The sequence below is a fragment of the Calidris pugnax genome, unplaced genomic scaffold (genome assembly GCF_001431845.1).
Source record: "Calidris pugnax isolate Ruff unplaced genomic scaffold, ASM143184v1 scaffold38, whole genome shotgun sequence".
Lineage (NCBI taxonomy): Eukaryota > Metazoa > Chordata > Aves > Charadriiformes > Scolopacidae > Calidris > Calidris pugnax.
Window position 1 is genome coordinate 4382899 of NW_015090995.1, and position 23240 is coordinate 4406138.

A 23240-nucleotide genomic window follows, 5' to 3' on the forward strand; every position below is an offset into this window, starting at 1 on the left:
AAGGCCAGAAATGGGATTGAGGAAGGAATTTACAAGAGCTGCTTATTTAATTATGAATGTTGATTTATCCCCTGTTGCCCGGGGGCCAGAGGCTGCCCGAGCCCAGGGCTGTGTGGAGGCACCTGCCAGCCAGGACTGACGCTGTAGTTTAAGAAACCCGACCAAGTCCAGCCACATTCCCCATTTAGCATCGGACCGGGGAGCACAGATGTTAATTAACTTTAGGGCTTTGCTCTCCAGAAGTGCCTCTGAAGAAAAGCACTTTTCCCCTCCCAGGAGGCTGCTGTCCAGAATTTCATATTTTCTTTAGCTCTAACTTTCGCAGGCAAAACCCCTGCTTTTTGTTCATTTTCCCTGATAACAGATTCCTTGTGTTTTCTGCACAATAAACAGCCTATAAATAAAATACCGACATGGATGTCACACGGAAAATATCTAGAGGGGATTAGTGTACATTCCGGATAATAAAAAAGGAGCTGGTTTAATTATTCATAGTGAGTAAATTAGCCCTTTTCTGGTTTGGGAGCAGACCCTGAAACTTGTGGAAGCTCTTGGGATACCTTCAGGATGGGAGTAACTCATTTATTTCATTAGACCTTCTGTTGCGGTTCGTGGTTTGTCCCCCAAGTCACACGTGATTGCTGCTGTTCCTCAGTGGCCTCGTGATTATTTTTTTTCTTAAGGCAGTGACAAATGATGGCTACAGGATGGCTGCTGCCCTCCTCCGTGTACCCAACCTCATTGCCTGGTGAACTCGAGCGGCTCTGTACAGAACAGTCACTCTCCTAGTACTCGGGCACACAGGAATGGGCTCAGGTGACCGTTCCTGAACACCAAGGAATCGCATGTTAGATGCCACTACCAGTTTCACCTCCTCACTGGAGTCCCTTGTGAGATCTGGCTTCTGGGCTGGCTGCTCAGGTCAAATGTCCTGCTGTAAAGTTCAGCATTCGGGTCTGGGATAACCAATGCTAACATTTTGGGAGAGCGGAAGGTCAGCTATCCCAGGGGTTTAGTATTTGTTGTCAAGCCCAGATTTTCAGAAGGAATAAAGCACTAAAGAGCTCCTGCTGTGCCATTCATAGCTGGCCTTTGCAAAAGGTGTAGTGCACGAGCCATTCGGACTCTTCTGAAAAATCTGAGCTGTTATTGTCACCGTCCTGTGGTTTGATCTAATTTCAGTGGCTATTATAAGCACAGCTATTCAGGAGGAAGAACTTATTAGCTGAGCTGGCTCCTTTGCCTCTAGGTGGGAAATGTTGGCATTTACAAATGTGTTTTCATTGAGAATTATCTGAGGCAAGATTTATACAAAAATGACCTGGCCTTTGCGAGCACTTTTACCTTCCCAATTCTCTCCCCCATCTCATTTTGGGGGTGGGGGGGGAGTGAGTGAGTGGTTTTGGGGGATTTAGTTGCCAGCTGGGGTTGAACCAGGACAACTCCTGAAGACTTTAGCACTGGTTCCTACCAGGTGCTCTTTGCACTGATGCTGAGGAACCTTGCATGACTGCGGCTCTACATTGATCAAACCCTTCTCTGAGCATTAATCAGATCCCACTTAGCTGTAGGCATCTGATCAAGGTGATTAAAATAGAAGGTGTTTGACCATGGGTTCCCTACAGTCACTGGGGCAGGCACTTCTGGAGGGAGATCCCACTACGAAGCAGTCCAGGTTGTCTTCTGGAAATGCCTCGCTCTCATACCAACCTTAGAAGAATCCAGGCTGCTCAAGGCTGAATAGCTGAAGTTTGGCAGGATGAGTCCAGCCCCTAAAACTTACGGCAAAGCTATTTCTTGAACTCCTGCACCCCTGTAGTTTCTCTCTGCCACTGATACATTCTCAAGCATCAGAAAGAGACTTCTCTACACCTCAGTTTCCCCATGTGGAAAAAGGTTATTGTAAAATACGCCTCCAACATTACTGTACCATCTGCTGCGCAGCACATGGAGGTTGTTAACTCCTCTGTAAAAGCACGGGCTTTTTTAGTGTTTTCAACAGAAGGAGCTGGCGAAAGAAGAGGAATCGCTCTAAGAGTTGGGTCGCGCCATTTGGATCACACATGAGGCAGCTCACACACGTTGGCAGGCCTGCGGTATCGCATCCAACGTCAGTCATAAAATAATACATCAAACTACCCGTAAGGCAAACACTGAAAACTGCCTACCCTAAATACTACCACGTGAGTCGATGCAACGCTGAGGAGCGTCCTGCAGCATCGCCGCTCCTGGCCGTGTGGGCTCATGGCCAGCTCGGCCCTTCAGCGTGTCCCTGGTGGCCCTTGGCCACTGTCATCACCTGGCAGTGCCACACGTCACTGATCAGTCCTCCTTTTCCTCATGTGGGCAAGAACAGATGCTGGTGGAAACCCAGTTCCAGAAAATGGTAACATCTGAAAACGTTTAATGGAAAAAAATACCTGTCCTGTAGAAGAGCACTTGTGGGAAATAAAGGGATGCGAAGTTGACAAGAATATTTCATCTTGGAAGAAAAACAATAAAACAACAACAAAAGGATTTTACTGCACTCTCAAACCCTTTCATTTTTAAAAACAGAGTTTAAGTGAAAAGCTATGGAATCTACATGTGAAAAATAATTTTAAAGAAAACCCCAAAATTTTCAATCCAAAAGAAAATAGACAGGTTCAGAAATCAGCCCGTCCCCAGCACAAGAGAGATGGAAACCGGCCAGTGTTCTCATTGTGTGCAGCCCTAAGCCCTGCTCCTTGGGTCATCCCATCTCCAGCCGCTCTGTCCTAACCTTCATGGCCCTGGAGCACCTCCCTGCTCCCCATCCCGATGTCCCGATACAGCAAGGACATCCAGCCTGGCCCCAGTTAACTCCTCCCTGTGCCTCTTCTCCTGCTTCTGTGAGTGTGTGCACACACATGGCAAATCAGCCCATATTTCCAGTTGGATTTGGCCCCAGAAACTCTACTCTAGACAAAGTTCCTCCCTGGGTTCAGAGCAGATACGAGTTAGGGCCACCCAACTTCAGACTAACAGCCTGAACTCACAGGGTTAGCACGACACAACTTGAAATTAGCAGTTTGTATTTTCAGGTTACCTTCTACACCAAATAAACACAGCTGTGCAACTGCCAGAAGATCCTTTTCAAACGGCTCAAAGGAAGTTTGTGTGCACAGTTCAGCTGACCCCTCTCAAGGGTGCAATTAGTGGGACACAGAGGAGGAGAGGAACCCCATGTTTCCTCTGTATCCATCTACGAGCTGCTTTCTCTGTGTTCTTTAAGAGCTTTCTGCTCTTGCCAGAAAGAAAACCAAAGCCATGAGATGAAGATGTCTTTGTAAATTAGGATAAAATTAAGGATCTAAAGGTGGTTTTTGCAACTTCACTTGTATTTAACAGCAACAAGAAAACCTCTAAACAGAGGAGACAGAGACTTGGAATCAGGTTCCTCCATTTTCCTCTGCTGGACAGATAGCTTGGAAAAATCTTAAATAACAGTGAGGCTGAGAAATTAATATCCTACCCAGTCTCATTCTAGCTTTTATGGTTCTGATATCTCTCTTTATTCACAGAGCCCCCTTCCCTCTGTGCTTCCAAGCAAATCCCTCGCTGCGGTACAGTAAAGTAGGGCTGCTTTTCTGGGAGGCACGGCCAGCGTTTCAGGTGGGCTGACATGAATCTGCTGGGTCCCTGCTGTCAGTCACAGAGCTAAGCAAAGCAAGTGTTACAGGCAAACTCTTTGAGGTGCTGCAATCCAGGAGAACCTCCAGAGTTGTTGGAGGAGACCCAGGAATAGGGTGTATTACTTTCAAGGGCTGGTAGGTCGCTCTGTGAGGCTCGAGGCAAGGCAGGGTGTCTCTCCTCCAGTCTCCCTCTTCTGCAAAACAGGGCTCAGCCCAAGCATCCCCCCTTCAGACAGAAGGGCCTTCAGCAACTCCACACCCCCACAGCCCTGCACAGGTGAGGATTTTCCTCTCCGTGACATCCCACACATCCCTCCCGGCCCGCAAACCTCTCTGACAAACCCTGGGCTGCTCCCAGGAGCCGGCTCCACGTCCCAGGGAACACGCTCAGTAACAGCAAAAAGTCCAGACGCGCTCTCCACACTCAGATAACTAAGTAAAATAGCCTTATTTTAGAATAATCTTCAAATCTGAGGCAGAACTTCTTGTCCCCACAGCCTGCGGGCAGGAACGTGCTTCTAACATGACTTGTGCCAGCGCTCTCCAAAGGCAGCGAGCAGAGAGGACAATGACTATCAGCATATGCTAATGCCTGACTCTGACCACTCCAGAGGGAGGTTGGGCCACATCAGGCTTCTCTCACTTCTCCCATTAGTATGGTGAGACACCTCGCTCGTGGATGTCTCCGTGTCCCTCCTCTGGGTGAGTTTTGTCTCCCCAACACAAAGAGTAAAAGAATGAGGATGTACATTTCATTTGTTTCCAAGGTCCTCCTCTCTCCAAATCAGACCCCAGAGAGCCTTCTGGACATGAGGTGGGAGTGACTAGGGGAGCCAGCAAGGACAAAAGGAGCACAGCTCTGATGATCTGTGTTTTCAAGGTGACACACTGAACTTCCCATCTGTTTCACTTCTGCAGCAACACCGGCAGCGCTGTCCTTGTCTGAATGTCTTTCGCCTCTGCCCAGGGAATCTCAGTTGAGACAGCTTTCTTTTTATAATACAAACTCGCTGTTAAAAACCATCACCATGTTCTGTGCTCGTGCCAGGAGCCTTCAAACAAGGCACGCTGTGCATGCCGCTCCGTCGATCGCAAACTCCCCAGTTGTGGCTTGCTCACCCTCGGAGTTTCTGCAGAAGGGAACTGGACAGGGCTTTCGAAACCAAGTGCTGGCTTCTGAGATCTCCACCTGCCTGTTACCACACAGCTCTGCCTGCTCCTGCTCCCAGGCACGTCCAAGCAGGGACATCTAAAAGGCAGGCAGGCTTTTATACTCATGAGAGCCAACCGCCCCAGACTGTTTCTTTCCCCCAAAACCCTTTCTTCTGAGCTGCTCCCTTCTACCATCTCTTCTGTCTCTCAGTGATGTCACCTACTCACATGCAACCCCAAAACAGCTGCTGATTGCCACGGTGCCTGTTCTTTTCATAGGAATGTAGCCTGGCACACGGAGTCTCCCCCTGTGAGCCGCGGGGACACGTGACCCAGAGGTGTGTATTTTAGCATCTGATTAACAGTCATTACCCAAAGGGTCAAGGAAAGTCCTTGAGTCGAGACATGACATCAGCCAGGCTCTGGTTTATAGAAGCACAGTCTGTCTGCACTGTCCCTGACGAGGTTATTACTGAAAAGGCAGAGGCACGGACACGGGATGCTATATGCAGATGGGGCAGAATTAATTAAAGGGGAAGACAGTGAGCACTTCAGTGAAGGATTACGCAAAACACTTCAGGGAAGGAGCTGCCTCCTTTTAGTTTGTTTTTTTCACCACTCTCAGGGTAGGACATGGCCTGGGTGGAAAGTCATGTGTAAGCACCTTCTGATGCAAACAAGGGTGCAGCCCAGTTACCATGATGGTAACACCTGGGCTGCCTGCAGAGCAAAACCACACTTGTCCAAAGTCTTGTTCGCCTGTCAAACCTTACTGCTAAATGTTTAAATGCTCCCCGTGATGTTGGGCTTGAAGCAACTTTGTGCTGGAAGGAGAAAGCAGGTGGGGGAAGAGAAGAGGCGAGGGCAGAAGCACACAGGATAACTGGAAGAGAATACTTAGCACTTCGGGCAGGTGCTCTTGTTTATTTGTCCTTTAAGCTCATGGGGTGTTTGACGAGACAAAAAGAAATTTCCTTTGAAAGGGCTAGAAGACAAACCTTCTCACTGCATACAATTAACTCCCCAAGACTGCTCCTCTAGGACAGCTTGACAAGATTCAGATGAGAAGCTGGAATTTCTTTAATTGCGCTTCCTATTCCCATGCCACCCACTGCGATTAAAATGAAACACTGGGATGGGCAGTCTAATACAGCCCAGGACTGGGGGAGCAGCTGTTGCAGCTCCCCTGTACCAGGCAAAGGGAGGTAGGAGGTCCCATGGATCCCCCAAGGTGTCCAGTCCTAAACATTCCTGGGGAGGGGTCTCTGGCATGGTCAGCTTGTCCCCAGGGAGACATCTGCAAGTCTATCGTTGCCTGGGAACCTGATCTGCTCCTCCAGCTCTGATGTGTTCCTCACCCCACCTCTCTGTCCTTACAAAACTCACTGCTGGATTCCCTCAAGGCTGCCTGCAGGATCCTGCTCCGTTCAGGATGGAGGGGCTGGAAGGAGAGCAGTATCCTGTTGTGGCAGCAGGGAAATGGCCCTCAGGTGAAGCGAAGGAAGGCAGGAAAGTCCTCCAAACATTAAATGACATGAATGTCTTCAACTGTCAGAGGCATGTGGCTGTGTGGTTTTGAAATATTAGAGCAAGCATCCTCCTAAGCTTAGGACTTGCCAGCTGGGCCTCTCTCCCTGCCTCCAATCCGGTACCATCCATTGTACAAAAATGCCTGTGCTGGCCAGGAGGAAAACCACCGTTTGCCTGAATAAATCCCTTTCTAATCCTCATCCTCAAGGAAAAAAGCGCATTCAAAAAAATCTGAGAAAGTTCTGCTTGCACAAAAGGGGAGGGGTTTGTGTCCTCCGCAGAAATCCCCACTCCTGACACTGTTCTCTAGTGGCCCCAGCTGAAGGAGGAGGTGGGGACAGTGTACTCTGTTCCACTGACTCTTTCAAGGAACCCCGTTTCATGTTGTCTCTCGTGTCCCCTCGCTGTGCTTGCCAGCTTTCTGTTCCTGCCCTGCCAGTTTCTTGATTTAGCTCTGTTTTGTTTTTCCTTTCACAGTTCTTCTTTTCAAGTCACCACAAAATCACAGCCCAGCCCTAGTGAGATTTCGAGGGAGCACCAGGCTGAGGAAAGCAGCTGGGAGAAATGAATCAGGTTACAGAGAAAGAACAATTTCTCCCATTGGGTATTCAAAGGGAAGCGGGACTGCAGCTACAGAAGGGACACCAGGCCAGCTGATTCTCCTTTCCAGGCATATGTCCACACTTCAGGCCAAGTGTGGTGGTCATTTGGAAGCCAGGACACCAGCCACCAGGCAAGCAGGACCTGCAGAGCTCTGCTGCTCTGGGCTGCTTACTTCCCGTGGCACCTGGTGCCTGCAAAAGACTCTCATCTGGTCTGGTATTCCCAGTCCTGTTTTTCCAGCTCCCAACTGTTTTGTAGAGACTCAGCCTACTGCAGGTGCCTCCTTTAAATCTCCACCACTCTACCTTCCTCAGCCCCCCTAGATGGCTTGAGGACATGGTTGGGAAGTAGTGTGAAAGATGAAGGCTCAGGGTTTCTATGAAGAGGGGTAAGGAATACACTGGTAGAGCTTGTATACCCTGGAATCATACATACACAGAAACCAAACAATTTTGTCTCTTGAGCTTAGTCCAAAGTTCCTGGGAGCTGGACAGCCCATTCTCTGCTGCTCCTTACCAAATCCCAGCACTTGGACCTGCCTTTGGCTGTGTGTGACAGCAGCAACACCGAGGTATTTTCATCTCCCCTCTCGCTGATATAGCGAGAGAGGACCAGAGTCTTTGCCTTCAGCTTTTCTTTTCAAGGAGCAGATGAAAAGAAGATCAGCCAGTTATCATCTTAACTTCACCCTCCTACCTCCCTGCGCCTGGAAGAACAGCCAGCCTAACTCCCACAAATTCTTCCCACTTCTCCAGCTCGCTGCGCCGCTTCCCCTCCCTGTCCTCGCTCCGCTGCCAGGGTGGCTTTGGGTGTCTGTGGAGGAGAATGACAGAGCGAGGGACACAGACCTGGCGTGGGGGATGTAACAGGGACACTGGCAAAGCCGGAGGGCGAGAGAAGCAGATCAGGGGGGATGTGCCAGAAACAAGGCTCCCAACGTTTGCCAAGTGCCTGCTCTGACCTTCCCTGTTCCCCAGCCACAGGGAGACAAGGTGTTCCCCCACCCACGCTCCTCAGTGTTTTGGTTCACACTTGCCATGTGCATCTGCCCGCAGGTGAGCCATTACCACCACCCACACTTCTCCTGTTGCACAAAGCTGATCAGATGGTGAGAGCCAGTCCCAGCCAACTGCAGGTCAGAGAACAACCACAGAAACCCTCACAGCAAAGCCCTCTGGACATGAAGACGCACCAGCAACACTTATGGTAGGATCTCCAGCTACCATGAGCTCACTGATGGTATCACTCACATGATACCAGCACACTCCAAGCCCAAGACCCCTGACCAGACTTGTTTCCCCACACACAGTGCTCCATGCAGCCAGCACGATTCCTGTGGGGCTTTCAGGAGCCTCAGGAACTGGTTGGGGATGGTCTCAGCACTGGTGTGAAACAGCTACAGCATCAACAAACCCACAGCGGGGAAGGACGAGCTGCCGCCAACCAGCGTGAGGCATCATGGCAGAGAACTGGTGTGAAACAGCTACAGCAAACCCACAGCGGGGAAGGACGAGCTGCCGCCAACCAGCGTGAGGCATCATGGCAGATGACTGTGAAGATCTACCTGTCCACCCACTTGCTGACCCCAAGACATATCTCCTACCAGCACCAAAGACACCAAGCTGAAGACACGGAGGAGATGCCAGGGGTCAGAGGGAGCAGAAGGGCTGTCTCATCCCGGCCAACCCCGGTGCCACGGGGAGGCTCAGGCTGGCAGTATCACTGCTCCACTGCTGCTCGCTTGCAATTTGTATCATGGGCAATTAAACCCTTCCTGCGCGCGGAGATGGGCTGTAATAGCCTGAATGTTCAGCTTTTAACATCGAGGCATGAAGAGGTCCTTGAAACATATTGCCTCTGGTCACCCACAACCACTGAATTCTGAGAAATGGTCTCCATTTCATAACGTGTTTATAGCAGGCAGATTTCACATCAGCCTTTTAGGGGAGATGCTTCATCTGGGGATGCAGGAAGCAAACAGAACCGATTTCTACTGAAAAAATGAAGTTTTGATGAAAATAAATTAGAAGTGTCAAAACCTAAAATGAATTACCTCACCCTCATCATTTAATTCAGCAGCTTTTTTTTTTCTTCAGCAAGCTAACAGAATACTTTGCTTTACCCTTATCAATTTGATTCACTTCATTTGGACTTTTATTTTCAAATAGTCATTTTTATGCTTTACTTATAGGACAGAATTTATCACCATATGAAAAGCAAGTCAAAGAAATCTGATGATTGTAAACATAAATCTTTTGATTGTCCCTAAACCCTCAGAAATGCTTAAGAGTTTTGGTTGTTTGTCCCAAGGGGGAGGTGACAATGAGATGCCCTCCCCTGTGGTGCTGGCTCTTCACCCCAGACCAGAAACCCTGGCCCCTGACCAGCTCTTTGGCTTGGCTCTCACGCACCTGAAATATCCAGACCTCTCCTGTGGAGAGATCCAAAGCCTTCAGTTCAGATAAATCAACTCTGCCTTAAAAATAATTCAGCCCGTCAAGTGACAAGTATCGGTACAGCTCAGAGCCTATATCTTTCAAATTTGACACAGTAGTGCTTTCCCTTTGACTTGGAAGAATCAATTTAATGAGGTTCAGAGCACGGATCAGCACCGGAATCAAACACATGCTTCCCGGGCTGTCCAGGCACACGCGTCTCTGTATGAAGAAGAGGGAACTGCAGAGCAACTCCATCAGCATGTGATGGAGATGGCTGCATCTCTGCTTTGCTTCTCAAGATGCAGCTCTGAGCCTGAGCCCACATCTCCCAGGCACGTCCCCACCAGCCTGTGATGGGCAAGGTGGCTTTCCACCACCTGCAGCTACATCCACGCCTCTGCATCATGGCAAAACCTCTTTAATGCCCTGACAGAGGGCAAAGCTCCTACCAAACTGAGAGATAGCTGCTACCTGCCAGGACAGGGGACATCTCTCCAGCCTGGTCCAGGCCACAGTAAGAAGAATCTCCTGGTCGCTGGGAAACCATCATCATGGTCTTTTAACAAGCAGAATAGTGGCAGAGACCTCTGGAAAGTGAGACCAGGAGCAGCTGTGGGGGTCCTGAGCTGCATTAGAAAAGTTTTCTGTGAGTAAGGGTGACGAATTATGAGCTACAATGCTCTCAGGTGGGGCACGATGAGCACAATGGCTACTCGGGAAGTGCCTACAGTAACCATCCTTCCCGGGCTGCCTGCAAGGGTTCAGGGCAAAAAAAAACCCTTCACATTCAGCCAGGCTGAAGAAATGTGAGCTTTCTCCAAAGGCTGGCACTAGATAAATACAGGATTGAGCCATTCCTGCCAGCAGAAGGCCAGAAATGGGATTGAGGAAGGAATTTACAAGAGCTGCTTATTTAATTATGAATGTTGATTTATCCCCTGTTGCCCGGGGGCCAGAGGCTGCCCGAGCCCAGGGCTGTGTGGAGGCACCTGCCAGCCAGGACTGACGCTGTAGTTTAAGAAACCCGACCAAGTCCAGCCACATTCCCCATTTAGCATCGGACCGGGGAGCACAGATGTTAATTAACTTTAGGGCTTTGCTCTCCAGAAGTGCCTCTGAAGAAAAGCACTTTTCCCCTCCCAGGAGGCTGCTGTCCAGAATTTCATATTTTCTTTAGCTCCAACTATCGCAGGCAAAACCCCTGCTTTTTGTTCATTTTCCCTGATAACAGATTCCTTGTGTTTTCTGCACAATAAACAGCCTATAAATAAAATACCGACATGGATGTCACACGGAAAATATCTAGAGGGGATTAGTGTACATTCCGGATAATAAAAAAGGAGCTGGTTTAATTATTCATAGTGAGTAAATTAGCCCTTTTCTGGTTTGGGAGCAGACCCTGAAACTTGTGGAAGCTCTTGGGATACCTTCAGGATGGGAGTAACTCATTTATTTCATTAGACCTTCTGTTGCGGTTCGTGGTTTGTCCCACAAGTCACACGTGATTGCTGCTGTTCCTCAGTGGCCTCGTGATTATTTTTTTTCTTAAGGCAGTGACAAATGATGGCTACAGGATGGCTGCTGCCCTCCTCCGTGTACCCAACCTCATTGCCTGGTGAACTCGAGCGGCTCTGTACAGAACAGTCACTCTCCTAGTACTCGGGCACACAGGAATGGGCTCAGGTGACCGTTCCTGAACACCAAGGAATCGAGAGATATGAGTACTTTCCAAGCAAATGAGTATTTGTGAAGACGTTATAAATGCACCACCAGCTCCGGCGGCGCTGAGCCATCACTCAAGCGTGGAAACTAATGGCCAGAAAAAGCACTGGGGCCCTCAGTGAGCAATACCCATTTCCCAATATTTTAAATTTCTCTGATATTCAGCTTTGTCAGACCAAAACCCAACCTAGCTCATTAACACGAGTGTCTGTCCTGGGTGACTTCACCAGATTCACGCCGGTGCCCGACTCACCGCACACCAGGCAGGGCAAGAAGAGCACACAGCCCTTGGCAGAGCATCGCAGCACCCTCGGGCATTGCAGTCCACCCCAGAAGTGGGTGCCTCTGGGCTACTGCCTCCCAGACAGATGATTTGTGAAGCATTTTTAAGTCCTTCAGCTGAGAAGTGCTGCGCAACCGCTGGAGTCTATTATTATTAGGGAAGAAGGGGGGAGGTGACAAATTTCCTTTACCTATAGGCTTATCTTCTCCTCCAGAGCAACACATTCAAGCATCTTAAAAAGTGTGCCATTTTCATTTCATTTCCTCCCTACTTATTCCGAAGCAGCCAAAGCTAAGTATAATCAAGTCTTAAGTGTTCCTCAGAGCCAGACAATTATTACCGGTCTCGGTTCCCCCATCTATTAAGAAGAAACGAAGATATTAACCCAAGCCTTACAGCAGGACACCGGGGCTGTAACACCAGGGCTTCCACACTAACTGCCTTCCTACTGAGCACAGCTGCCCTTCCTGGGGATGCGGCTCCGCTTCCGTGCGGAGATGCCTCAAACCGAGATGCCTCCAACCGCCTAAGGGCTCTCTGCAAGGGTGACTTGGCCCCGTACGGCTTTGGCAGAGCCTGCCTCCCCTCCTGGGGATCTTTGCCCCCGCTGCTGGGACAGCTCAGCCGGTCACAAGCAGCTGCCAGCTCTCTGCACGCTTCGGTAACGTGGCATCGATGGGGATTTTACTCAAAGAGCTGGGATCCAGCAGCGCGGCCACCCACAGCTCCGCGCAGGGAGGAGGAAGAGGGTTGTGCAGACAGCCACCCCCTCCTGCCCCACTAAGCCACCCCTGCACAGAAAGCACCCACGAGCAGAGCCAAAACAGCCCAGGTCCCCAAACTGGCTTTTGTGACAGCAGCCCCCTTCCTCACCACTACCCCTTGTCAGCTTTAACTTTAAAAGCCAAACCTCCCCTCCCCAGCTCCTCAGGATTTACATGAAAGCAGTCAGTGGGGAGTTCTTTTCATTCATGCTGGGCTTATACTTCTAAATTATAAAGTGTGTCAAATGAGGATTTAATTTATATTTAACAAGACAACGTTTGTAAATTAATTATTCATCAGCTGATAACGAAAAAAAACATTGCCCCCTTCCCTCCCTCACCCTTTTTCACAGTGTTTTCACAAATGCACCATACATGCAAATCTATTAAATCTATTCTGCAGTACTCCAGACGTGGGAAAACACGTTCTTCATCCTCAATTTCGTTAGTGTGTTGCATGGTAACTAATGCAGCTAGGCACAGCATCATGAATTTAATAGCACGCAGCATCTCCTCACTAAAAAGGGAAGGGGGAAATATTCAACACGTGCGTTTGGACGTATCATCCTCCTTGGGTTCTCATCCCCCACTCGCAGGCAGAGCTAAGAAAATAATTTGCTGTAATAATGGAGGCAGGAGCTTAACCCTGCCCCCTGGAAATCACAGGCACTTCAGAGGCAGCACAATCTGGCCTCTGGTGAATGACAGAGGCCAATTTTGCTCTTTCCGTATTTATTATCATTAAGTAATGAGATTGGGGTGGTGCACAGTCCCAGCAGAAGAGCTGTCATCGAGTTTTGCTACAGAATTTGGCACACAAGGCAATCTCCTTGCACAAGCCAAAAGAGAGGAGTCTCGAGCATCTGAACTAGCCTTGGCTGCACCACCTCTGATCCCAGACACCCAGAGCAGGTGACCAAGGCAGGTCACTTTGGCCAGGAGGCTACCACAGAGTTTGGGTTGTGTTCTCAATGTTCAACTCCTTGAACCTCATGCTTGGTTTTGCTTAAGAAAGGAAGAAAAGGATGTTCAGCTCTGACTTCTGGGAGGAATCAGAGAAGCTCTGGGCAGGACTTGTTCCATCCCCAAGCTCGGAACAGAAGCACTTTTTCCACTCCCACCCATGCTGGCTTTCACGGACACTTCACGGACATCCTCAGGACTGAAAGACACTGAGCCCCAGTAGTTGGCAACCTCTTTACTTCTACAGCATCATTTCCTGAGCATTAAGTATCCCTAAAGGAAGGTGATCCAGAACTCTAGGTGCCCTTGACACCAGTTAAAGCTATAATCTATAGCAATAAAGCCATTACAAAACAAGACCAGGAGCAAATCCCTCCAGCAAACAACCAGTCAGCGAAAAAATTGAACCCAAAGAGTCTCCTCCATTGGTCCCCGCTGCCACAGCCCTTCCTGGCACCTCTTCCTGCAAACACACTCAGGGGACCGAGGTGGGTCTTTGCACCAGGCTCATCTCAGTGATACGCCAAGGACACCTGAACAGTCTCCGTGTTAATGGGAATCTAATTGGGCATCCAGACCCGTGACACAGCTTGGAAAGCTGTGGCGCTGTGGGTGATAACTCATTTGGCTTGAGGTGCTGCTGGCCAGCACCCAGCGGCAGCAGGCGGCTCTGGAAGGGCTTGTGGCTGAGCCCATCTCTTCCCTGATGGTGTAAACGTGACTTCCCACCACCCAGAAAACCCCCAAATACCCCAATCCCACCCAAAACCAACAGGTTCGTGGGGATGGGGAGGAAACTCCAGTCTGTACAGGGACTGGACCTGATGATCCCACTTTTCTGCATCCTTTTCCCTCTCAGCCCATCCTCTTTCAAACAAGCCCCGTCCCACTTCCTATCATTTAACCATCTCTTAGCTTTATTTCTGGTTCCTGCCACATTCTGGCTGGCAGAGCACACAGGGTCTTTTCCCCAGGGAGCAGAGAATGTAAAATTTGCTACCTAAATGGGAAACAAGACTGCCATTCTGGTCTACAAGAGATACAAGGAAATCACTCTACATTTCTTCTCCCTCCAAACCTGCCTGCCTTCTGCTGGCTCCTGAATGTTAATGCTATTTATGACAAGTGATTGATGAGGGGGATGCAGAATTCACACCCAGCGCAGGGCATTTTCAAATCACCTATTCATTTTTAAGGACCGGAATCAGTTTTGTGTCCTGACATGATTTATCATTTGGAGGTAGAGCAGCGGCTAGGCAGGGCCAGCTTCCAAGCCCTGACAGAGCATCACCAGGCTGGAGGCAGCGGTGAGTAGTTAACCCTTTGAGGGGTGAGCAGATCATCCCAGGACACCGGTTCTTCAAACTAAATTGATGAAGTTGAAGCCTTCTATTCCACCAGCACGTGAGGCCACCCTACAGCCTTCCGATGCCCAGACCATGCCGGTCCAGGCCACAGTAATGCTGCTATATTTCTTGAAAGCAAAACTAGGTTTTTATCTTCCACACAGCCTGGCTCTGTGAAAGGGAAATATTTACGTAAGACGCTGTCATCGCAATGCGCCTAAAAGAGATCAATGGGACATTTCCCCTCCAGTGGACCTTCCAGCCTACACGAGCTGCTCTATCTGCAGCAGAGAAGAGATCTCACCAAGGGCTCAGGAGAGATCTAGCTGCGAGTCAAATTCTGGTTCCCTTCCTTCCAAAATGTGCATTTCCTGAGGTTACATATGGTAAAAGGGAAAGATCAGGCACATGAACAGGCCCGACAGCTGGGAGAAGGCAGAGCTCCTCAGGTTGGGAGAAGCTATATAAAAAGGGACAAAGTGGGAATGACACGTCCCCAGCAAAGACAATCTGTATCGCACATTTGACGCCAGCCTGCCAGTGGCTGGCACGACCCACAGAATGACTTAATTCATTGCATCAGCATGGAAAAGCAAACAAACACAAAAGAAGTGGGTGAAGCAGCCAAGTCCAGAGGTGACACCGTGGCAGCTTTGTCACAGCCCTTTTCTCTTGCTTCAGGAGACGCCAGGACAGGACACAACCTCTCTCATGAGCAGAGAGAGTTGTTCAGAGTGCAGACAGCAGAAAACTGCTATCCAAGGCTACAAGAACTGTGTCTAGCTGTCCTCAGTACCCTTAATATCAGCCCAACATCTCAGGGAGAAAGGTTTTGAAGTTAAGGGCATCACAGATTCAAGCTTAGGAAGTTACCCAAGGGGACGGGGAAGAAGAGATGTCCATAGAGAGTCTACCTGGGGAGTCATATTGTCTCATCCCCTGCCCGAGCAGCTCCTCGCCATCCCATTCCCCACAAAGGGCCATGCCTTCCTCAGGTGGAAAGGCTGCAGATGGGTAGGTTGGCCCCATAGCAGCAGCTTCACCAGCAGAACCCTGCAGATGTAGGGAATTCAAGCACCAGTCTTGCCTTCAAGCTCTTGGCTCACACTAAGTGTGCTGGGAGCCCCTGGGATCCTGTGGAGTCCCACTTCACAAAGTGTAAAAGCTACTGCCAACTCTCAGAAAGAGCTGAGCACGTGGGCTGAGCTGCTCTAGGAACAGTCAGGACCATCTTCAGCCACACTCTCCCATATGATTCTCTGGTTTGTAGTAAGGGTTGAGTTCACACAACAGTTTTTCCCCCCACCCCTCGGTGGGGATGGCTGCTGTCACTGCCTTGCATCCTGTTTTCACAGAAATACTGGAGATGCTGAGCATGCCTGAAGCTCCTAAACCTGCAGCCATATATGGCTAGTATTAGCCCAGTGGATCTAAAATACTGAGCGACTGGGATGGCTGTACGTACGTTCTCACATACCCATCACCATGGCATAAGCTGTGTTTCTTAGGAAACCGGACTAGCAGCAGAGCCTGCTATCTCCGTTTAGGAGAAGAGATGAACTCTGGATGTAAGACTGGATTTTATAAGCCACTCTCTACCGCTACCACCTGCATGGTGTCCTGCAACTGGGAGGAGAGCAGAGCTTCCAACAGGGGTGGGAAGAGATAACATAAATAGACGAGAGGGAAAGAGAAGGAATGAGGATGAGGGTGTGCACTGTGGTTCTGTGTGGTTTTCTTGGCATGTCTTTGGGCAGCAGATGGGACAGCCACCTATAACATGACTCTTATGCTCTACCTCCAGGCACAGTGGTGGCCAGGGAGGTGAGAACACCCAGCCCCTGCAGCCTTCCCCCTGCCCTGCTGCTCTGACATCTCTCTGGCTTCATGTCCACACTCCCATGTGGGATGGAGGAGCTGTGGGATCTGTTGGCAGCCAGGGATGACATCCACATGGCTTGGCCTGTGGTTCTCCTCCTGGAGACCTGGCCCACAGAAACAATGAAAGGAAATTTTTGCCTTGAGGCTGGTCCCTGCTGGGCCTCCTGATGGTGCCCTCATCGGGCAAGCGAGCCCCCAGCCAGGTGCCCATCTGGTGGCTCATGAGCAGGCACTGCTGCGAGGCACATGCTCAGCAGTGGCCAGTCAGAAGGGCTGCTTCAAAATGCTTTTTGGAGTGAAAGTGGTACTACAGCTACGGTGCCATTCCTCCACCCCCAGAGGGGTTTGTTCAGTGAAAATTTTCTGTTGGGGAACCTAAAAATAACATGCCCATCCCAAGAACTTTCTTTTTTCGGTTTAAGGGGGCTGGTTTTCTTTCTGCTCCGTTGCACTAAGGGATACAAGAAAAGCCAAATTGTCCTGGCTGTACCTTTCCTTTGCCTTCTCTACCCCACTGCCCAGTGGGCCAAAGAAGTCTTTCAAAGCCTGACAGCAGTCAAGTTTATTTCTTGCTAGAAAAGAGGAAAAAAAAAATCACTCCACAAGGGAAATAATAATGGAAGTTTCCTGTGAAAAATAAATAATCAACAGTTGCTCTCCCGTGGGTGTCCTGGAAGCTCTTCAGACCAAAGAGCATCTCTGTTGAGCATTTTTGCACCTCCCAGTACAGGGTCCTGAGCCAGGAGCAGAAACCGGTCGCAGTCACGGTGGCATCAGTCTAAGGTGCTACACACTGAAGAAGAGCCATCACACCCAAGGTACCCTGTCTGCCCTTCCCCAGCACCACAGGCCAAGCTGAGGCACCCACGTTTCACACCACCAGACCACTGCCATGGAAACCATCTCCAGGTACCTGTTTCAGCCCTCCTGGGAAGCACACTCCCTCCCAGCCAACGCTGCACTGGCTCAACCAGGGTGGCGCAGCTTGCCCCAAGCATCCTGGTGCCCACATGCTTCCCAGGCAGGAGAGGGCAAAGCCACCAGGCAGAGATGCCTGTCCACACATTGCCAGTAGAGATCAAAGAGCATCATCATCCTTCTCCCTGAGCTTGTGAGCGTGGTAGGGTCGCTGAGCTCACCAGGGGCACCTGAGGACCTTGCTCCTACCCAGGGATGGCTGCCAAGCCTTTCTAGCTCCAGCTATCAGCAGGTCAGAGCACCTCTTCCCAAGGGAAGGGAAACAAATCCACCTCTTCTCATGACAACACCACCTCACCACCTTCTCACCATGTCTAGCCAGCATGACACAGCCTGCCAGCAGCACAGGACCAGCTACCTCCCACACTCTCAGTTGCAGTGATACCATGACCCAGCAGCAACACCACCACTCACCATTTGGATGACAGACACCGGCCCGATGCTGTTCACGTAGATATCCACATCGATAAACGTGGGCTTGACTGGAAAAAAAAAAAAAAAGAAATAAAATAGCTGGAGCTACCATCATTTGTGAAGGACTGAGGACCAGGGGAACATCTGGGATTAGCGTGGCTTAATCTCACCAGAAATCCCAACTACAGCAGCCACAAAAGCATGGAAAACACAAGACACAGCCAGAGCAGGTCACCACCCCTGGCCCCAGGGAACTTCAGGGGACACTTACTGCCAATGTCAGGCCTCAGCTTGTTGTCATAGTTCTTCAGCAGCGAGTTGAGGATCTGTGTGGCATCAGTCTCCTGTGCCTTGGGGGTGAGGACCCAGGTTTTATTGATGCTGAGGTAATCATAATCATATTCCTCTGTGCTCTCACACCTGGAGCAGAGAGACAAAAGGAGAGAGACATCACTGTGGCAGCTCTCTGGTGCTCTGTGGGAGCCGGGGCACAGCTGGGCTTCAGAGATACAGAAGGAGGAAGCAGCGCTGCTAAAAGGTGGAACCTAAGGAGCTCAGGGATCTCCTCTCAGCCACCTTGCTAAGAAGACACAACTCACCTGGCATCTTTGCTCCCTTCAGGGTCCCCAGATGTACAGAGCCCTCGCTGCTAGCAGGCACGGGGTGTTCCACATCCTCCCCAGCTCCCTTTGGAGACACACTGCTCGTCCTCGACAACGGGAAGCAGTGCCTGCTCATCCCACTCCTGGCCCTCCTCTGCTGCCAGCAGCTCCTGCTTCTGGAGCTGCTAATTAACCCCAAACACTGCTCAGCTGCTCTGCCTGCTGCTCCCACCTGAAGCTGCTTCCTCTGAGGAAGGAGACAGTGACCAAACAGCATTTTGGGGAACAAGGCATTTATAAGAGGAGTATGACGGAGAAAAGAGGTCCTAAAACTACCAAACAGGCAGAATGCATGTCTGGCTCGCCAGGAACCCAGCCATCTGCCCTGCACAGATCTTCAGAAATTAAAGCCTTATGCAAACTCCTCTGCCCTCAGGCCAAGACCTGCCACATCCCATTCCCTGTGCTCACCAACCCTTCCTCCCCAGGCTTCGGCGTGAGCTCCCATTTAAAGACACTCCATCTTCCAGTTCCAAGCCAGGCAAGGAAAGCTTGTGTCCTCCTTTGGACACGATCTACTTAGAGCAGCTTCTCCTGCTGCCTTTCAAATCTGCCCCCTCTAAACCTTTCTCACCCCTCCCTTTTCCTGAAGGAGTTTTTCCCTAAACCCTCTTAATTAAATTAGGTCCACATGGTCACCCGGGCAATTCTAACCACCTGCCGCCGTGCTGGGCCAGCCCATTCAGGAGGTTGTCCCCGGAATGACACAGCCATATGCGGGAGAGGATGCCGAGCAATCCCACACCCGGCACAACCCCCCTCCACGCCTGCCATGTCAGTGTGTCACCCGCTCCAGCGCCACAAAGGGTCTCGCAGCGGGAGCTGCCACCGCGTTGACACTTCCCAGCTGGAGCCTCGCAGCTCCGAGGTGCAATCAGGCACCACCGAAACACATCATCTCCCTTCCCTGCCCGGGGAGGCAGAGCCTGGCGAAGCTACTTGAAGGGGGAACGGTGGGGGGAGAAAAAAAAGCATTACATTGACACCTTGCAGTCGATTTATCTGACGCTCCTTTTTTAAAACCCCAGGTAAAACTTGCTTTAAAACTCCTTGCATCTCCCCAGCTTTCAGGCACGGGGATGTGTCCCCCCGACAAGGGCTGGGCTGCCTGCCGCCGCGCGTTAGGTGTTGGTACATCAGCTTGTTGGTTCCCCTCTGATTGCGCTGCGCTTTCTAACGATGCTTATGGAGTCTCGAGCAACACTGCTCGATGATGCTCAATGTGCTTCCTGACATCCCGAGGGGCTCATCTGGCCGGCCTGCCTTCGAGAGGCAGCCCAGCAGCCAGCTCTGTGGCATCCAGTGGCTGCAGGAGACACAGATGACCATCGCTGTGCCCACCCAAAAACTGGCCAGAGCCCAAATCTGGGGCCAGCCCCGCTCCTGCAGGGCACAGAGGGACATGTGTCCCTGCTCACAGCCCAACCCAGGGCAGGGGAAGGCAATTCCCTTGCTGCCAGGATGCTGGGTGATGCAGGCTGCCTGTAGCAGAGTGGGAACAGCTACACCAAAACCTTCTCTCAGTGTTCCCTTGACCCTACGTGAAACCAGCCCAAGACAGGTCACCTGCCAGCGCTGGACTCTGTGTGTCCCACCACCCTGCCCAAAATCCTGTTCCTGCAAGCCATAGGGACTGGAACATCCCTCCAGGGTGGAACAAAACCAGGCTGGTTACTCTGACTTTTGCCTTCTGGCTTCCCCCCCTCTTTAGTGTCGCTGATTAACACCCCACGGCTCGGGGGTAGCATTTCCAGGGAGTCACATCCCTATTACAGATGCAGTGACACCACCAAAAATATGCTTCTTGCTAATGCAGATAATCCTGGACTTCTAAACCATACTGGCTTAGCATAAGCAAGCCAGCTTTTTCTGGAGAAAATATGCTTTTGCTGGGTGTCTGAGCACACACAGACACACACCAGCTCTTGCTGGCCAGGAGCGTGTCCCCGTGCAAGCCCTTGCCTCCTCCTCAGTCTCTTGTCCCAGTGGCCCCACTTCAAATAAAGACAGGAAGAGTCCAAGAGCTATTGCAGAGGAGAGGAATTAAGGTGACATGTGCATCTGCCCTACCCCCAGCTGCTAATGGAAATGTCACACCGCAAACCTGCAGCGATCCCCAACGCCTTGTGAACACTTGCTGGCCTGGCGGCTCCATCTCCTCGTGCAAAGTGACTGGCTCGGTGACAAGGGACAGCCAGTTCTCATATGTCTCCCTGCAGCTGGGGGGAAAGCCAGAGCCACGTTTCCTCACCTCCCCTTGTCGAAATGTCCAAACATCCCCCTCACAGCACTCCGGTGCTCAGCCACGGGGCTGGGACACAGCCGTAAGCGTGGGCAGGGGGGGTGGCAGCAGGGCAGAGCTGGGGACATTGCGAGGAAACCCCTGGTCCCACAGACACGGTGGGGGCCCTGGCAGGAGACCTGCATGGCAGGGAGGGGTCCCTAGATCTGCCGTGCCCTCCTAATTCCATTTTACTCAAGCAGACACCTGTTTTGCTGAGGTTTCCAAGCACATTGATGGTCAAAGTAAAAGCCACCTCAAGAGCTGGTGGCTGGCACCCTCCCTCCCCCAAGTGCCCAAGCTGTCTGACAAGATTTCCCTTGGCACGAGGGGAAGAGCAACATGTGCCACGAGCCCTCGGAGACACTTCTGCTTGGTAGGACAGCCAATGGTGCTTAACCAGGCTGCACACCCACTACTATTTGGCATACTATATATATTTGGTATACTATAACCTGGTGTGTTAATGAAGTCTGAGACCAGTAAAATTTCATACCGAGACCTGCACCCACCGGGGAGGTGACACACACCCTTCTCAGCCATCCCAAACCCTAAGGAAGGAACACCCCGGAGCAGATGCAGATACCAGGGCTGGGATTGTCCAGCCCCTCGGCAAACGCAGCTCAAAGCCTCCCCTGCTCCCGAGGAACAGACAGCAACAAAACACAAGAACATTTCCCTGGGTGGAAAAAAAGCACTGTGGTCAATCCTAATTACCACATGCTAATGTGTCCTTCTAGCCACCCATCCCAATGCCTTCAAGGGGACAGGCACAGGGCACAGGCAAATTCCTCTAAATTAGAAGCAGGCAGAGGATTTCAAGACAAGGGGCTCATTAAACTATACCCTTACCCGTGTTGCGTGGTTTTGTACCTCTCCTTTCACAGAGCTCTCCATGAAGCCCCCAATGGTCAAGCCTGCAAGGTTTCAACCATCTGCCAAGCCCAGCTTTCGGGTGGCGCGATGCCGTGCAGGGATGCTGCCTCTGGGGCTCAGAGTTGGGTACCGTGGTCCCAACTGCAGGAATGCCCCAGGAAAGGCTGGTGAGTGAGGCTCTGCGGTGGGGGGACCATCTGGGGAGTGCTGAGTCACTTGGCACAAAGCACCCAGCCCACCCCAGCACCAGGGGACAGGTCTTGTGCCAGGAGAAGGGCTCACACACATGCAGCACCTGGACTGGGCTCCTCACCCCAGCACCCACCATCAAGTGTAGGACAGGGAAGATTCACCCAGGAGAAATGCAGTCAACGCAGAGCAAGACCTTAATGTAACTTGCTCCTTTTCTCCTTCTTCTCCCACAGGCTCTTCCTCTCCTGCTCCATCACCCACTCCCCCCCAAACATGCACAGACACTGCTCCTGGCAAAGCAGGGCTCAGGGAAGAGGGAGACATGAGGGATGGGGCAGGAGGGAAGCCGGGACAGCTACAGGGCAAATCTTTCTGCTGAAATACATGATTTAACTGCTCCTCCATGTGATCCTGCAGCTTAGGATTCACCCTCTCAAAATGCAGCGCCGGTGGCAGCACGCTGCAGGGGCGGACAGGGCACGAGGAACCGGGACCACCACGGAACTGCCCCCCAACCCCATCTTAGCCCTCAAATTCTGGCAAGAGGCTGGGTGTCAGGGCACCAGCCGTGGGGCAGCTCTCCCTGCCCCGACCTCGGGAAGGCCAACCCCGTAGGACCACGGCAGGGATGGACCTTCTGCCCGCACCCGAGGTCGGGAAGCCTTGGCAGAGCAGACCATTAGTAGCAGGATTCATGCTCCCTGTCCCTGACTGCATTTGTAATGGGATTTGATCGGCTTTAAGGCAGCTTATTCTGCCAATTAGCTTCAGCCAGTGAAATCCCTCTTCCCCCGAGCCCTGGGGGCAACAATCTGCTGACAACATGTTCTTTCCCCGATCTAGCCATTAAACTCACCAGCAGAGCTAGGAATTGTTAAAAAAAAAAAAAAAAAATTAAAAAAAAAAAAGAAAAAAGGGGGGGGGGAAGAAACTTGAAAACCCCTTGTTCATGGGGCCTTTCATCGCTGTTTACAGAAAAGCACTACGAACTGCTGGCCCTGGGAGAGCACCGTGATCTGCCAGCCCCACGCCCCCCCTCTCCTCCTCATCCTCACACCGCTGGCATTGGGCTGGCACCGGGCTCCCCACCGGCACCCGGAGCTGGGACCCGGGGCCAACCTGTAGAGCAAAGGCTCTTCTGCCCTTCTCCTGCAAACCTGGGGGGTGTCAGGGGATGGAGGGCAGGGAAAGGGACACAAGCTCCTTCCCACCCAGTCCAACTCGGCGTGGAAATGCTCCGGGTCACGGATGGTGGCCCCAGGAGGTGCCGAGCTCCCTCTGGTCCTCTTCTGGGCACCCCAGAAAGGGCTCAGACCCTGGCAGGATCCAGCCAGCGAGGTGATGGCGGGGTGGAAAACGGGATGTCCTCTTGATTCCTGGCATGCCAAGGTTGGGGGGGGGGGGGGGACCCGGGGTGTAAAGGACATGCAGGGACTAGGGTGCTGCCACCACCGGACCCGATCCTGCTTCGGGGGGGGCACAGAGATACCCAAACCCCCGCC

General features: G+C 51.4%; 1 protein-coding gene across 1 annotated transcript in view; it reads right to left on the reverse strand.

The window, feature by feature from the left end:
- The window catches only part of GABRE (gamma-aminobutyric acid (GABA) A receptor, epsilon), a 71650-nt gene that overhangs the window by 24258 nt on the left and 24152 nt on the right, over positions 1-23240 (reverse strand). Inside the window, exons 2-4 of the mRNA XM_014954908.1 lie at positions 18805-18830; positions 17999-18147; positions 17728-17795 (exon numbers count right to left, since the gene is read on the reverse strand). Of these exons, the coding sequence (XP_014810394.1) occupies positions 17728-17795; positions 17999-18147; positions 18805-18830 (243 nt within the window). The remainder of the gene's footprint in view (positions 1-17727; positions 17796-17998; positions 18148-18804; positions 18831-23240) is intronic.